The sequence below is a fragment of the Ovis canadensis genome, chromosome 22 (assembly GCF_042477335.2).
Source record: "Ovis canadensis isolate MfBH-ARS-UI-01 breed Bighorn chromosome 22, ARS-UI_OviCan_v2, whole genome shotgun sequence".
Lineage (NCBI taxonomy): Eukaryota > Metazoa > Chordata > Mammalia > Artiodactyla > Bovidae > Ovis > Ovis canadensis.
Window position 1 is genome coordinate 29673991 of NC_091266.1, and position 13288 is coordinate 29687278.

General features: G+C 35.7%; 1 protein-coding gene across 8 annotated transcripts in view; it reads left to right on the forward strand.

The window, feature by feature from the left end:
* Positions 1 to 13288, forward strand: part of EXOC6 (exocyst complex component 6) — a 193188-nt gene that overhangs the window by 58394 nt on the left and 121506 nt on the right. For all 8 annotated transcript variants that reach the window (XM_069567524.1, XM_069567526.1, XM_069567529.1 and 5 more), the window contains exons 6-9: positions 2526 to 2730; positions 5078 to 5230; positions 7559 to 7627; positions 9175 to 9258. In XM_069567524.1, the coding sequence (XP_069423625.1) occupies positions 2526 to 2730; positions 5078 to 5230; positions 7559 to 7627; positions 9175 to 9258 (511 nt within the window). The remainder of the gene's footprint in view (positions 1 to 2525; positions 2731 to 5077; positions 5231 to 7558; positions 7628 to 9174; positions 9259 to 13288) is intronic.

A 13288-nucleotide genomic window follows, 5' to 3' on the forward strand; every position in this document is an offset into this window, starting at 1 on the left:
TTGGGGGTTTTGTAAGGGCTATTCCTTACAATAGCCCTCCTATTGGACACTTCTGCATCCACAAATAGTGAAATTCCTGTCACTTCCTATACTTTTTGGAGTTTTTATAGAATAAATTAGGTTATTCTTGGTTTTCCCCTATTGAGTTAGAATTCATTTTCTCAGGTCTGCTGAGTTTTTTTTAGCCACTTGTCTATCAACTCTCCAGATTCTAAAATTTCATTGTGCTCTTTTCATTTTCTCTTCATCTGTGTGGGTTTATGCTTTTTAAAAAATCCCTTCATTATCTTTTTATTGGTGTTTCGAAAAGGAGTAAAGCGGAAAACATGTATTCAGTCTGCCATCTCACTAGATATTTAGTCCCTGCTTCTCTTATTTGGGGCTTAGGGGCCCTGCCATATGTTTTTGTAAGTACAGGTGTCCACATGGGATAATGAAACACTGGGTAGAGGCAGATGTTATTCCTACTGATTAACTGGAGGTTGCAAATTAAGTGACCTACAGAATCAAGCTAGCGCACAGTTGTATTTGGTTTGACAAAAATTGTTTTTTATTAGTTACTGTCACTTCACATTTGTTTAAAAAATATCTGGATTTATATTTGGATGACTCCCAAATTGAATCTCAAATCTTAAGCTTTAGTGTAATATCTCTGATTCTTTTTTTTAAGCTTTTTATTTTATATTGGAGTATTAGTTCAGTTCACTTGAGTCGCTCAGTCATGTCCAACTCTTTGCGACCCCATGGACTACAGCATGCCAGGCTTCCCTGTCCATTATCAACTCCCAGAGCTTGTTCAAACTCATGTCCTTCAAATTGGTGGTGCCATCCAGCCATCTCATCCTCTGTCGTCCCCTTCTCCTCCTACCTTCAGTCTTTCACAGCATCAGGGTCTTTTCTAATGAGTCGTTCTTTGCATCAAATGGCCGAAGTGTTGGAACTTCAGCTTCAGTATCAGCCCTTCCAATGAATATTCAGGATTGATTTTCTTTAGGATTGAATGGTTTGGTCTTCTTGTAGTCCATGGTACTCTCAAGAGTCTTCTCCAGCACCACAGTTCAAAAGCATCATCAGTTCTTTGGCATTCAGCTTTCTTTATTGTCCAACTTTCACATCCATACATGACTACTAGAAAAACCATAGCTTTGACTAGATTGACCTTTGTTGGTAATGTCTCTGCTTTTTAATATGCTGTCTAGGTTGGTCATAGCTTTTCTTGCAAGGAGCAAGCGTCTTTTAATTTCATGGCTGCAGCCACCATCTGCAATGATTTTGGAGCCCAAGAAAATAAAGTCTGTTACTGTTTCCATTGTTTCCCTATCTATTTGCCATATTGGAATACAGCCGATTAACAGTGTTGTGGTAGTTTCAGCAAAGGGTCTTAGCCATATGTACACATGTATCCATTCTCCCCCAAACTCCCCTGCCATCCATCCTGCCTTATAATGTTGTGCAGAGTTCCCTGTATATAGTAGGACCTTGTTGGTTATCCATTTTAAATATAGCAGTGTATACATGTCAATCCCAAACTCCCTAACTGTCCCTTACCCCCACCCTTCTCCCCTGGCAACTGTGAGTTTGTTGTCTAAGTCTGTGGATAATCTGTTCTGTTTTGTAAATAAGTTCATTTGTATCATTTCTTTTTAGATTCCACATATAAGGGATGTCCTACAATATTTCTCTTCTCTGTCTGACATACTTCACTCAGTGTGACACATTCTAGGTTCCTCCATGTTGCTGCAAATGGCATTATTTCCTTCTTTTTAATAGCTGAGTAATATTCCATTTTATATATGTGCCATGCTTTCTTTATCCATTCCTCTGTTGATGAGAATTTAGGTTGCTTTCACATCTTGGCTATTGTGAATAGTGCCACTGTGAACACTGGGGTGCATGTATCTTTTCAAGTTATGGTTTTCTCTGGATATATCCCCAGGAGTGGGATTGCAGGATCATATGGTAGCTCTATTTTTAGTTTTTAAAGGAGCCTCTGTATTGTTCTCCATAGTGTCTGTACCAGTTTACAAACCCACCAACAATGTAGGAAGGTTCCCTTTTATCCACACCCTCTACAGCATTTATTGTTTGTAGAATTGTTGATGATGGTCATTCTGACAGTGTGAGGTGATACTTCTAATTTCCTTAAATGTATTTTACTTTAAGTCTGTACTGTGTACTTTTTTGATGGTAGGAGATGTGGATGAGAGACATATCATGAAATCATATATCAAATAATTTAAATGTATATATATGATATGATTTAATATGATATGTATATTATGACTATGATAATGCTTGTGATATTGTAGATTTAGACAAAATGAAGTAAAGAATTGTTTGTTAGTCCTGCAACCTTTTCATATGGTTTATAGTTTGTCATTAGTATATAGAAGTAAATGTTAATTTTATTTACCTAAGCTATAACAATATCCTTTTTGATGGAAGTGATAGAGTGATTATTTGCTCTTACTTGTAAAATAAATATAATAAGAACCTTACAGAGTGTTCTTTTTAACTTCTCACAGGTATTATTCAGCTCTAAAAACTATGGAACAATTAGAGAATGTGTATTTTCCCCGGGTTAGTCAGTACCGGTTTTGTCAGCTAATGATAGAAAATCTTCCTAAGCTCCGTGAAGATATTAAAGAAATCTCCATGTCTGATCTCAAAGACTTTTTGGAAAGCATTCGAAAACATTCTGACAAAATAGGTGAAACAGCAATGAAACAGGTGAGAATACAGGGGAGAATTTTGTTTATTTACTGAAATATAATTGATTTACAATGTTGTATCAATCTCTGCTGTACAACAAAGTAACTCAGTTATGGAGATACATTTTTTAAAAGGAAAATTTTAATTTAATGGTATTTAATAATCTAGGTAATAGAATATATCCAAAATTTACTTTTTTTTTTACTTACATAAAATGCTTGTTTCAATTTTATCCTTTACTTTGTTTAGTTTCTAAGTCGTATACAAGCCTCTTATGACCCCATGGACTATAGCCCACCAGGCTCCTCTGTCATGTCCAACTGTTTGCACCTCATGGACTGTAGCCTACCAGGCTCCTCTGTCCATGGGATTTTCCAGGCAAGAATGCTGGAGTGGGTTGCCATTTCCCTCTCCAGGGGATCTTCCTGACCCAGGGATCAAACGTGGGCTTCCCGCATTATAGGCAGACGCTTTTGCTATCTGAGCCACCAGAGTTTGGAAGCAATGTTCTAAATAAATGATTTTTTACTATAAAAATTGAATATCATAGACAAAATAAGTTGGGGCACAGAGGGAGAAAAAGAAGTCTGATTTTTTTTTTTTCCCAGTGATAGGTTAATGATGTTAATGGGTGAGAAGGGACAATGATTTTCTTAAGCACAAGCCTCTAGAGCCAGCATCAAGGTTTAGGTGAGGGTAGAGCTAGATTTCTGTGATGTACTTGGTCTGATTACCTGGGAGTAGAAAGGCCTGAATAACAGTAATATAGCTCTTAGAGGAAATTCACCCTAAAGAGGCAGTGGGTAAACTTTCTACATGCTAATGGAACAGAGTAGCTACAATCTGACCTCTCCCAACAGAGGGAATGTTCCACTAATATGCATCAAGTACCATTTCCTTCCTCAAGGGATCTTCCTGACCCAGGCATCAAACCTGGGTCTCCTGCATTGCAGCTGGATTCTTTACAGTCAGAGCTACCAAAGCATTAATTAGGCATTATATAGTGAGATTAAAATGCTGGAATTAATCCTATAATTTTTTCAATCTCTAATAATGAGGCTCTGATAGTGAAGTATCACTAAAATGCATAAAAGAAAATATAAGATTTCTTGATTAATCTGTATAAATACTCATTTTTGTCAGTAATTAAGTCAGCTGTGGGATAACAGTTTCTGCCTTTCAAGTGTTCATAAACTTTCCACTTTCTGTGGAAAATGAAGTAAGCTTGCAACTTGATATCATAGTTTTCTGTGAGGTTAGTAGACATTTTTTTTCTACAAATAATCCATTGGCATATTTTATGTATGTTCCAGTATGGTATCATATCTTTTAAGTGTTTTTAGCGTTTTTAAGTTTATGTCTTTAGTTTTCCTCTTAAAAAAAGAATTAGTGGTAATTCTTTTATAAAATCTTGACAATGCTCCAAACCAAAGGTCATTAAAATAATTGAATCACTACTTGACCTGAGGCTTCCTAAGTGGCTCAGTGGTAAAGTATCCGCCTGCCAATGCAGGAGATGCAAGAGACACAGGTTTGGTCCCTGGGTTGAGAAGACCTCCTGGAGTAGGAAATGGCAACCCACTCCAGCATTTATGCATGGAAAATTTCATGGACAGAAGAACCTGGCAGGCTACAATCCATGGGTTTGCAAAGAGTCAGACACAACTGAGCATGCATGCACATACATTAGTCAAATTCATTGAATCAAAGAGTGGGATGGTGGTTGCCAGAGGGAAGTGAGTTACTCATCTACAGACAGAAAGTTTCAGAATGAAATGAACAAGGTCTAGGGAATTCCGTGGTGGGCCAGTGGTTAGGATTCTGGGCTTTCACTGCTGTGGGCCCGGCCTCTATCCCTAGTCAGGGAACTGAGATCTCACAAGATGCATGGTGTGCCCATTAAAAAAAAAAGATGAACAAGCTATAGAGGTCTTCTGTAACTATTATACCTATCAGCACTAATGTATTAAATTATTGATATGCACATTGAATATATACACTTAAAAATTTAAGAGAGTAGATCTCATGTTAAATGTGCTTACCATAATAAAATAGAATTGAAAAAAAGGAAGTGAAAGGAAATAATCAAGAGAAGAAATCAGTATAATAGAAAACAAAGTATAGTAGGGAGGATCAACAAAGATGAAAATTGGTTCTTAACCTTTTCAAATAAAATTGATAACCCTCTGCAAGACTCTTGAAAAAGGAAGGAGGGTACAAATAAATCATGAATAAAAAATGGGACATCATTCCAGAGCCTGCACCTCCAGACATTAAAAAGATGAAAAAGTACGAAGAAATTCTTAAATCAGTTTTGACCACAATATTTTTTTAAATAATCTGAACTTTTCTTTTCCCCAAATAGGCACAGCAACAGAAAATCTTCACTGTTACTCTGCAGAAGCAAAATAATGTAAAATTTGGGAAGACTATGTATATAAATGATAGAATTCCAGAAGAAAGGAATGAAATTGTATTGAAACATGCATTTGAGGAAGAGGATGAGAATGAAGAGGAGGTGATGGGAATTTGTTTCTTTTTCTATTTTTTTGTTTTTATCTGTTCCTTCATTCCTTTCTCTTCTTTCCTTTTTCCTTTCTTTTCTTCCTCCCTCCCTCATCTATTATCGGGTAGTTTTTTCTTCTTGAGTTGTAATGTCTCCGTGAGTCTTACCATGTGTAAAGTGAACTTAAGTAGATCAGTTTGTAATGATATTAGAACAAAAGAATCATCTAAAATGTTAGATTGCATAGTAGGCAGATATAGATTATTTATATAAGATATGGATAATAAATATAGATTATATCTTATATATAACATCAGATATAGATTCTGTTTATAAGCTACAGATAGTTTAACCTAAGTGTTCTGCAATAATTAACAGTAAAAGTATAAATTTAATTTTTTTTGGTAGTGATCACTTATAATTTAATTACCTGCGGCAAACATTTAATTGCATGATAGCTTAACCTTGCCAGTTAGACTAATTCTGGATACTCTACCTTTTTTTCTTTGGTTGGTGCTGAGATAGTACAAAGAAATTTTAGTATGATTAAAGTTAAAATTTTAATTTCTTAAAAAAGTTTTATTAAGTCTAGAAACCCTAAAATTATCCTTAAATATTTTCTTTCTTTTATTCTCTGTGTTCAAATTCATTCCTTGTCTAGTGCTTCTTTTATTCTTTCTACAAAGTCATCTGTTGAGCCTACTTTTTATCTTTTCTGTTGGATTCCTTTTGAATTAGTTAATACCATAAGAAGTCTAGTATTCCTAATTGTTTATAAATTTTGCCTTGTCAATGAGATTTTAAATTCTCTTTTTAAGGACAATGTTAGGGTATAGTAAGAACTTTTAATTGATTGATTAAGAAGGAACCATATAAATACATGTGTCCATGGCTTCTTTGTGGTTGTGGGAACCAGTGAGTGCTCAGTGTGTACATTTGCATTATATGCCTTGAGGATAAGTGAATCTGTATGTATTTATGAGTGTGTGTATATGTTTGTATATGTATGTTAATATTTGTATGTATGTATATACATATATTTACATATACATTTACCGCATTCTTGTTATTCGCTCAGTCGTGTCTGACTCTTTGCGACCCCATGGACTGTAGTAGCCTACCAGGCTCCTCCATCCATGGGATTTTCCAGGCAAGAATACTGGAGTCGGTTGCCATTTCCTTCTCCAGAAGATCTTCCCTACCCAGGGATTGAACCGAGGTCTCCTGCATTGTAGGCAGACGCTTTACCGTCTGAGCCACCAGGGAAGTCCTGTATGTATATACATACATTTACATATGCAGTGGATGTCTGATATACAGACAAATAAACTGCCTTAAAGGGTTTAATGTCTTTCTAATGTGGAATTAATGTGACTTGAATGGTCCCTTGGAATAACATAAATATTTTTAAAATCTGCTCTTTTGTTCTTCTTAATCAATGTTCAGAGAATCTCTGTCTTTCCTCCCTTGAAATTCAGAATGGTGAAAGTGAACCATCCAGTCTTTGTCTCTCAATTTTCCTGAATCTGTTTTGTGTATCTTTCAACTGTTGGAAGCATTGCCATCTTCCCCTTCCCGTCTTCCCCTTCCCGTAATCCATACTCTAAGAGAAACTTGGTTGTTTCCCTGTTCTTTCAGATGTATTTAATTATTACTACATTTTATTTCTTTCATTTTCACAAATAAGTAACTCTATAATAAAAATAATTTAAGTTTACTCAGAGGATTTGTAAGAGTAGAAATGTGTTCCTTTAAAAAGAGCTTATTTCACAAGTTTGGGGAACTTTATATTACTTTATTTCTTTCATTGTAAAGTGTACTTTAAAAATATTATTGACATCTCAGAATCAGGATACATCTTAAAATTGATGATATTATAGTTTCAAGTGGTAGTGTTTTTTTCTGTTTTAGCGTTCCATAAAATAATAGTGATAATATCTTAAATTTGATGAAATAATGATAAGTGATGCATAGGGGAAGAAGCTTCATCCGTAACTAAGTTGTGCATTTGTGCACTGTCTTTTTCAGAAGCAGTAATTATATATCTAGCTATCCATAGCAGTTTTCTGATAATCTATTAAGCATGTTAAAGATATATAGTCTCCCCGCTTTATTGACCTATAACCTAAAATAATCAACAATAATAATAAATATATAAAGAATAAGGTATGAACAGGTGTCAAAACGTAATAAAAAGGTATTGTGTTTCTATCATATGCTTTTTATGGTTGATAAATGTTATAACATGAAATCTATGAATCTTCTTGTCTGAGTTTATATTATTCAACAGTAGACTAGTAGTTTGATCTATAATTTTAAAGAATTGTTTTATTTTATCAGGTCTTAACTGTACAAGATCTTGTTGATTTTTCCCCTGTTTACCAATGTTTGCACATTTATTCTGTTCTGGTAAGTATCTTTTGTATACGTGTATATGTGTGTGTATACATATATGTGTGTGTGCACATATGGGTACATATACTTATATTATTAAAAAGACATGTATGCATTTTAGGCCTGCTTTTCTAAAGGCTGACTACAGGTTCATTGAGCTGTAAATCTACATGCAGTATTTATTTGTGAAGTATCCACTGCATGTGAGGCATTCAGTTCTTTCTTTAACTTATCATGTACTTTAAAGTATACTTCTCATGTATATTTAAAAGAAATTTCCATTTCTTCCTTCTTGGCTCTGTACTGTTGTACCACAGTTACTTTTCAATATGATACTTATGTATTTGTTATGCCAGACTACATTGTTTTCATTTTTGGTTGAACAATTACCCTTTTAAAAATAGCACTATTCTGATATAATTCATATACCAAAACATTTACCTTTCTAAGATATATAGTTTAGTGATTTTAGCATATTCACATGGTTGTGCAACCATTACAAATAGTTTCTGAACATTTTATTAGTGCAAAAAGAAACCTCTTACGTGTTAGCAGTCACTCCGTACTGTCCCCTCACCTCAGTCCCTAACAAGCACTAATATACTTTCTGTCTCTGTGAATTTGCCTATTCTGGATTTTTCATATAAATGGAATCATTATATATGTGGCCTTTTGTGTTCAACTTCTTTCATGTAGGTAGAAGTTTAAGATATTAATTGAAATTACTCTTCTTTTTAAATGTAGACATTTAAAGCTGTAAATTTTCTCCTAACCTCTGATTTAGCTGCAGTCTCTGAGTTTTGATGTATTGTGTTTTTGTTTCTATTTATCTCAAAGTATTTTCTAATTTCCTGTGATTTCTTCTTTAACCCACTAGTTATTTAATGGAGTTAAATAACTAATTTAGTTTAAATAACTAAACACCAAGATGGAGTTTAATCTCCATGTTGGTGAATTTCCCTAAAGTTCTTCTGTTACTGATTCCTAATTTAATCCCACTGATTAAATCAGAGATCATATTTTGTATGATTCTAGTCCTTTTCAGCTTATTGAGGCTTGTCTATGGCATCACAAACGCTTTATCCTGGAGAATGTTCCGCGTAAGCTTAAGGAGGATGTATGCCTGGCTGTTGTTGGGTGCAGATTAATGGTAAACCATGTTAGCAACAGTATATTGTCCTGGGTGAGATATGCATAGGTCTTATACAACATGTTCAGAAGTTGAGGCTTGATAGCTAATTTTCTTACTTAGTTTCCTTCACTGACAGCCGTATTTTCTTTGGTCAGTCAAAAATGTATAAAGCCTAAGTGATAAGTTGGGCAGCTATCAAATTATTTGAACTTGGCTTTAGTTTTCTTAATTGTCATGACTCCAAACAAGGTAACTGCCTTTGAACTGTAATGCCAAAATCTTGTTCTTGGTATTCAATATGAAATACCATTCCACATTTAATTCTAGTTGTTAGAAACTGAAAAATGACCCTTATGGAATAAAGAAGTTGTCTGTTGAGCAATGTGTTTGTGTTGTGTGTGTTTTTATTACTCTACTGATTTTATTTTAGGGTGATGAGGAAACGTTTGAAAATTATTACCGAAAACAAAGAAAGAAACAGGCAAGACTGGTATTGCAACCCCAGTCAAATATGGTAAGTATATAGAAATTTTGAATTGATTATGTTGTCAGTTTTTAACCCCTTTAATTTCTTCAGAGCATGCATTCCACTGTAAGTATTTATTGAATACCTACCATTTCCAGTAATTGGTTTAGGTGTGAAGGTTACAGCAGTTCAAATGGATGAGTCCTTTCTCTCATGAGTTTACATTCTATTAGGGAAGACAGACTATAAATAAATAAGACAAGTAAATATATGAAATGTCAGGGAGTGGTAATTAGTTGCTGACAGTATGGTAGACTCAGTACCTTAATTAAGTATTCTACTGAAAAAAACATCTAAAGATGCTGGATAAAACATTTTTTAAAATCTTGAATTCTTTTTACATGCACTGAGGATCACATAGGAAACTATAGTCCTGACAAAGACTAAATAAGTAATCTGAAGGGGCTATGTTTGTGGAATTTTTATCAGTCATTCTTAAGAATACATGTATTTTTTGGCTATAAAATTGTGACATATTTGCTGTGGAAAAATAAGGAAAAAAATGAAATAAACAAATCCATAATGTAAAAAAACTACTAAGTCAATGTGAAACTGGTGATACATATGTGAATAGATATATTTGTGAAAGCTCATAGAAGCAGCACATGAAAAAGAGCTTTATTGATGTAACTTATACCCCAGTACACCTAAATGTAAGATAAACAAAACAGGAAAACTTAAGACAAATCCAGACAGGCATAATGAAACACTGTACGTGGGTTCTAAGTCACTTCAGTCGTGTCCGACTCTTTGCAACCCTAAGGACTGTAGCCCGCCAGGCTCCTCTGTCCATGGGATTCTCCAGGCAAGAATACTGGAGTGAGTTACCATGCCCTCCTCCAGGGGATCTTCCAGACCCAGGGATTGAACCTGCGTTTCCTGTGGCTCCTGTATTGCAGGCAGATTCTTTACCACTGAACCCTGGGGTAAAGCCCCAGTGAAGCACTAAATGTAGCTTTTTCCCGAAGGGGAATCTGCTAAATGGGAAAGCATGAGTTTTAAGGATGTAGAAGTATAGAGGGGTAAGCCCAGAGTCACCCAAAGAGGGTGATGAGAGATTCTCTCCTTTGCAAGGCTGAGACTCCAAAGAATTATAGCTCATTATTGGGATGACCTAGAGAGAAAGCCATCTTGCAAAACCTCTCAGGTCCTTCTGCCAAATATACTAAAGAAAATTGCCTATCCCAAATCCTGGTGCTGAGTGAACAAACAAAAAAAATCCCTAATAATTCATAAGAAGCAGTTCTTAACATGTGTTTGCTATCCAATTTCATTCTACTTGGATCGTCAAAAAAACCTCAGGCTGAAAATTTAAAGTCGTTCCATTTTGATGTTGTCTCCAGGTGTCTACTAGAAGCAAATGCAGATCTTCTCTGAACCTTCATACCAAGTTAAAGACTATCCACAGTTAAAGTTTCAATAGGAAAATTAACAACTCAGACTCAGAACTAATTATTGAACAAGTGAGAATCTTCAGAAATATTGACAACAGAAATAAATTGTAAAAGATTTTCAATATTTGAATTATTAGGCATAGAATATAAAATAACAGTATTTATTATATTTAAAGAAAGAAAAGCTTGCCCTTCTCAATAGGGAGCCATAAACTATATAGGAATTACCCAAAAAAATCTGAAAAAAAGATCAAGTAGAACACCTAGTAAAGATACATTACCCAAAATGAAAAATATTGTGAACAACTTTTAACAGTTGATAAATTCTCTTAGTTGACCTGAAGAAATTATCTAGACAATATCACAGAGAGCAACTGGAACTCTCATTCACTTCTGATAGGTATGAATATTGTACCTATTGTAACTATTTGGAAAATAGTTAGACAATTTGTTATAATGTTAAGCAAACACTTGTCATATGACCCAGAATCCCACTCCTAAGTTTTTACCCATAAGAATTGGAAATGTATCTACATCAGTTCAGTTCAGTTCAGTCGCTCAGTCGTGTCCGACTCTTTGCGACCCCATGAATCGCAGCACACTAGGCCTCCCTGTCCATCACCAACTTCTGGAGTTCACTCAGACTCCCGTCCATCGAGTCAGTGATGCCATCCAGCTGTCTCATCCTCTGTCGTCCCCTTCTCTTCCTGCCCCCAATCCCTCCCAGCATCAGCGTCTTTTCCAGTGAGTCAACTCTTCACATGAGGTGGCCAAAGTACTGGCGTTTCAGCTTTAGCATCATTCCTTCCAAAGAAATCCCAGGGCTGATCTCCTTCAGAATGGACTGGTTGGCTCTCCTTGCAGTCCAAGGGACTCTCAAGAGTCTTCTCCAACACCACACTTCAAAAGTATCAATTCCTCGGTACTCAGCCTTCTTCACAGTCCAACTCTCACATCCATACATGACCACAGGGAAAAACCATAGCCTTGACTAGATGGACCTTAGTCAGCAAAGTAATGTCTCTGCTTTTGAATATACTATCTAGGTTGGTCATAACTCTTCTTCCAAGGGGTAAGCGTCTTTTAATTTCATAGCTGCAGTTACCATCTGCAGTGATTTTGGAACCCATAGTGGCTTATATATGAATATTTATAGTAACTTTATTCATAAATGCCAGAAACTAGAAACATTCCAAATGTCTATGAGGTAGTGAATAGATAAACAAATTGTTGTATCTCTACATAATGGAATGTTATGTACTCAGCAGTAGAAAGGGAACTGATACATGCAATAACATGGATAAATCTTTTTTTTTTTTTTTTGAAACAAGTAAAGTGTTTATTAGGAGGAAAAGGAGTATAGTATGTGTGGATAGATACACAGGTGAGCTCACAAAGAGGGTCCCTGAGTCACTCTCTCATGGCAATTGAAATCACTTGTATCGGGCATTTCTTTTGGATTTCCTTTGGCCAGTCATTTTGATTTGGCTGGTTCACAGTCCATATTTGGTGTATCTCAGGATCCTCTTGACATGGATTAATCTTAAAAGCATTACTGGAAGTGAAAAAATTCAGATACAACAAAATTAATATAGTATAACTTGTGTTATATGACATTTTTGAAAAGGCAGAACTGTAAGATAGAATGGGATCAGTGGTGAAGGGTTAGGGATTGGCAGAGTGATTCACTACAAAGGGGCATAAGGGGAACTTTCTATGACATAGAAATATTCTCTATCTTGATTTTGGTGTGGTTTCACAAATGTCTACATTTGTCAAAACTCATTAGACTCTTATATGTAAAATTTGCTTTATGTAAATTATAACAATAAATTTAACTTTAAAGATAAGACGTTAAAAATACCCAGAGAGAAGAAGTTATTTTCAAATAAACAAGACAGTGGAGTATTTTCATTGCTGAAGGAAAATAACTGTCTACCTGGGATTCTCTATTCAGTGGAACAAGTACAAAGATAGACATTTTCAGACAAAGAGGAGGAGAGTTTGTTACCAAGAAACCCTTTAGTTCAGTTCAGTCGCTCAGTCGTGTCCGACTCTTTGCGACCCCATGAATCGCAGCACGCTGGGCCTCCCTGTCCATCACCAACTCCCGGAGTTCACTCAGATTCACGTCCATCGAGTCAGTGATGCCATCCACCCATCTCATCCTCTGTCGTCCCCTTCTCCTCCTGCCCCCAATCCCTCCCAGCATCAGAGTCTTTTTCCAATGAGTCAACTCACATGAGGTGGCCAAAGTATTGAAGTTTTAGCTTCAGCATCATTCCCTCCAAAGAAATCCCAGGGCTGATCTCCTTCAGAATGGACTGGTTGGATCTTCTTGCAGTCCAAGGGACTCTCAAGAGTCTTCAACACCACAGTTCAAAAGCATCAATTCTTCATCGCTCAGCTTTCTTCACAGTCCAACTCTCACATCCATCCGTGCATGACCACTGGGAAAACCATAGCCTTGACTAGATGGACCTTAGTTGGCAAAGTAATGTCTCTGCTTTTGAATATACTATCGAGGTTGGTCATAACTTTTTTCCAAGGAGTAAGCGTCTTTTAATTTCGTTGTTGCAGTCACCATCTGCAGTGATTTTGGAGCCCCCAAAAGTAAAGTCTGA